Here is a 3,927-nt window from a genome sequence, read left to right on the forward strand (position 1 = left end):
ACTATAGAGATAGCTCAGGATAACCTGAGCCACTCTAACTAGAAGCTTTATCAAAAAGGAAAGTTTTAAGCCTAGCCTTAAAGTAGACAGGGTGTCTGCCTCACGGACTAAAACTGGTAGTTGGTTCCACAGGAGAGGAGCCTGTGGAACCATTAAAGGTTCCACTCTTTCTACATCCTGAGCCGGGCTTTAACTAGACCAGGTGTGTTCCTGTAGTGTGTGAAAGATGTAAAGAACAGCTGAGGTTCTGTTGGTGGTGTTTTGATGACAGCACAGTGAGGTCACAGTCTGTCTGTCAGGAACGATCATTTATTGGAAGATTGATTTGAACAAAGGAAGATCCTAATGAGTGTAGAAATAAAGGTGTCTCTCTGTGGGCGGGGCAGGATCCACCTGATGGCAGGAAGGATCCCCGCCGGCGCTTCCAGGTCAGCCGTCTGCAGGGAAATGGAGGAGGTGTTTGTTCAGAATCTACGCTATGCAGCAGAGATCCTCTCCAAGGTAAGTGATGTCATACAGTCCAGAAGGTTCCACGCCAACATTCTGCTTTTCTTTTCACAGAGATCTCCGTCCAGCAGGAATGTTTGCTCTGTGGTGCAGCTCCACATCAATCTGCACTCCCATGTTTGCACAAATAAAAATATATACCTTATTCAGCCTAAAGAGAAAAAAAAATGATAATAAAACCATTAACAGGAATTCCTCAGTGTTAAACAGTTTTCTGTCACTTAAAGGAAAAGCCTGGTCAGATTCAGGATCTAAACTCCTGAAAGTAAAATACATAAAGCTTCCCTTCGCTGCAGGAAAATGCAGAACATTAAGTTTCTCCAGAGCAGTAATGATGCAAAAACCTCAGCAGCTTCTGCCAGCAGCTGGTTATCTATTCTAAGTAAGACCAGACCAGCTGGGATTGATTACAGGTGTGTTGAATTTGACCCCAGAATGACTGAAGCGTCTGGAGCAGGTATGGAAAACCAAAACTGCCACATTTCTGTGAATGTAAGAAATATAGATATTTCTCACCATGTATGCATTAAAGAATTAAATTAACCTTTTTGTCCCAAAGGAATAATAAAATATTTCCCATTTCTTACAGTTATTTAAAATGTAAAATTGTAGGCAGGTTTTCTTCCTGACTAATGGGAATGGGTCCAACAGGAAGGGATCACTGGGCTGATTGAGCCAATCAACAGCAGGATCACCGACCCCCGCTACTTCCTGGACTCGCCTCATCAAGGTGAGGCTGCTGAAGGCTGCCGCCACTCTGCCTTCATCTCCAGTATTACGCCCAGTTTGAAAAGGGAATGTTTAGAGGTAGTTAACAGCCAGACCGCCTCCAGCCTGAGGGAGGGTGGAGCGCGGCCTAAAAAGGCGGGACCTGTAGGCTGAATGGAAACAGTTTAGAACCAATCAGATAACTGGACTGTGAGGGAAATGAAGACACGTCTTCCAGCAGCCAGATGTTAAAATAGGTTAGAATGGACTCGATAAAAAAGATTAATGCTACGCTAACAGAAAAGTCCTGCTGCATTATGGCCCCGCCTCCCGCTGTGATTGGTTTAGCAGAGATTAGTAATGAGCTGCAGCAGAGTTGGTATAATTTAATGTCCTCTCTGGTGTAGCAGCGTAACGTTTGCTGAAAACGTTTCTCCTGTCTTCCAGCTGCAGCGATCCTGGAGAAGGTGGGAAAGCCCAACATCCAGCTCCAGATGGTCGGTGCTGCGGCAGAGAGGCTCCGCCTCAGCAGGTTCTAAGGGTCTCACTGTCTCCTCCACTGTTTCAGGACCTTTATCACTGGCAGATCATGGATGGAAACCTGACCCAGAACATTCACAAGTATTTCCCCATCATTGGTGAGTAGGACGCCAGAACCGCTCCGAGGTCCCCCCCATTCAGGAGCCCATATGATCCGCACGCTTTAAACCGGTCTAACTGTGCTGGAGGTCAACAGCTGGAGTTAAGTGATACGATTAAATAAAAAAGTCTGAATAAACTGCCCAATAGACCACCCTAATGACCACCAGGAGACGCCTCAGTGAGGACCTGAAGGGCTGAGGTGGTTCATATGGCTCCAACATGTCAGAGATGCTTTGCTGCTAAAACATGAGAAGATTTTCCAAAGTAGTTAAAAATCAATTCTCTGGATTTTGTTCTCAAGTTTGAAGACGTTTCTCTTCCATCCAGGAAGCTTCTTTAACTCAAAATGTCAGAAATATCGTTGAGTTTGAGGATGTCTGGTGTGTTTCTTTTGTGATGACTGACCTTAGACACATGCTGGGTTAAATCAAATGTTTCAAAGGCAGCATTTAGTTCTTTTTTTTACTTTCATTGCCAACATCCATATGAACATTCACATCTTTCTAAATAACCTTGGAGTCAAATTCTACGTCCGCGATTGAAATTCATCCATCCATTTTCCTTCACGCTGGGGTGGCGAGGGGTGCTGGTGCCTATCTCCATCTGTCAGTGGGCGAGAGGCGGGGTCCATCTTGGTCAGGTCTCCAGTCCATCGCAGGGCAACACAGAGACAAGCAGGACAAACAATCATTCACACTCACCTAAAGAGGATTTAGAGAAGCCAATGAACCTATCAGTCATGTTTTTGGACTGTGGGAGGAAGCTGGAGTACCCGGAGAGAACCCACCATGCTCAGGGAGAACATGCAGACTCCATGCAGAAAGACCCTGGGCTAAAACTTTTTCAAACTATGTTTTTTTTATTCATTATTAATGCATCTATGAACATCTGTTTTTTAATCAGTTTATGAAGACAAAAAGCCGTTAGACACAACATAAATTTACCATTCACTAAGATTTGATAACAAAAGTCCTGACAGTGAGAAAAAATAAATAAGAATTAACATTAAGTTAATAAAAAGAAAAACAAATAACTTTACTCTCTTTTGTAAATCACAACTAATTTTCCTCTATAGATCATAATATTTATTATCAATGAGCAATCCTTAAAAATACATCATATAAATATACATTTGTAAAACATGTTTTTATATAAAACTTTGTGTTTATCATATTAATATTTATTTGCAAATATATAACTTTGCATATATCTCATCCAGTTTAAGTTCAGTTTAGTTTTTAATCCAAATAAATCTGTGTAATATATCTGAAAGTTAATTTTAGAATTAGTTTTGGTCTTTCTGTAATTATTGTAATATTATCTCTGACTCTTTCATGTGATTAAAATTCAATCTAAGGCGCCTCCTATGGTCTGATCCAAGATGGCCGCCCTCTAGGCACGTGGGCCAGCGTCCAATGAGGCTTCTGTGTTTATAATGTCTATGGGAAGGAGTGCAGACGTGGAGCAGGTTCTGGTCCACTGAGGCTCTGCTGTTCAGGACGATGTGAAAGCGGCTGCAGGAAGCCACTTTGCTCCCATTCAGGACGGTGATGTGCAGCAGGTGGCGCTCTAACAGACGTTCTGTCCTTCAGGTCACGTTCAGATCGCTCAGGTCCCCGGCAGGAATGAACCCGACAGCGACGGAGAGCTGAGCTTCGGCTACCTGTTCAGGACGCTGGAGAAGCTGGGCTACCGAGGCTACCTGGGCTGTGAATACAGGCCGTCAGGTGCGTCTCACCTGGAATCCTGATCTGACTGTTGATTGGCGTCGACTGATAACCGCTTCTGTTCCCTGCAGAGTCCACAGAGAAGAGTCTGGGCTGGATCAGACGATACTGGGCCCAGTAACCATGGGGACCGCATCGCCTTCCAGATGAAGAGAAAGGATTTCCCCATAAAATGTCTGTTTTATTAAATGTGAGATAAAATGATGACCCAGTAAATATTGTTGGATCCTCCCTCCTGGTTCTGCCTCCACACAGGAATCAAAGGAGCTGAGAGAAGAACAGTTCTTCTGTTGTCTTCCCCTTTAGGAAACCATGCTTGATGAAGCAGCAGTGCTTTGTCGGG

General features: G+C 43.9%; 1 protein-coding gene across 1 annotated transcript in view; it reads left to right on the forward strand.

The window, feature by feature from the left end:
- The window catches only part of hyi (hydroxypyruvate isomerase (putative)), a 5,438-nt gene extending 1,612 nt beyond the window's left edge, over window positions 1–3,826 (forward strand). Inside the window, exons 3-8 of the mRNA XM_015396134.1 lie at window positions 387–501; window positions 1,159–1,237; window positions 1,663–1,712; window positions 1,784–1,853; window positions 3,450–3,584; window positions 3,656–3,826. Coding sequence (XP_015251620.1) covers window positions 387–501; window positions 1,159–1,237; window positions 1,663–1,712; window positions 1,784–1,853; window positions 3,450–3,584; window positions 3,656–3,705 — 499 coding nt within the window. The 3' untranslated portion in view covers window positions 3,706–3,826. The remainder of the gene's footprint in view (window positions 1–386; window positions 502–1,158; window positions 1,238–1,662; window positions 1,713–1,783; window positions 1,854–3,449; window positions 3,585–3,655) is intronic.
- The last annotated feature ends 101 nt before the right edge of the window (window positions 3,827–3,927 follow it).

The sequence above is a fragment of the Cyprinodon variegatus genome, unplaced genomic scaffold (genome assembly GCF_000732505.1).
Source record: "Cyprinodon variegatus isolate N-32 unplaced genomic scaffold, C_variegatus-1.0 Scaffold777, whole genome shotgun sequence".
Taxonomy (NCBI): domain Eukaryota; kingdom Metazoa; phylum Chordata; class Actinopteri; order Cyprinodontiformes; family Cyprinodontidae; genus Cyprinodon; species Cyprinodon variegatus.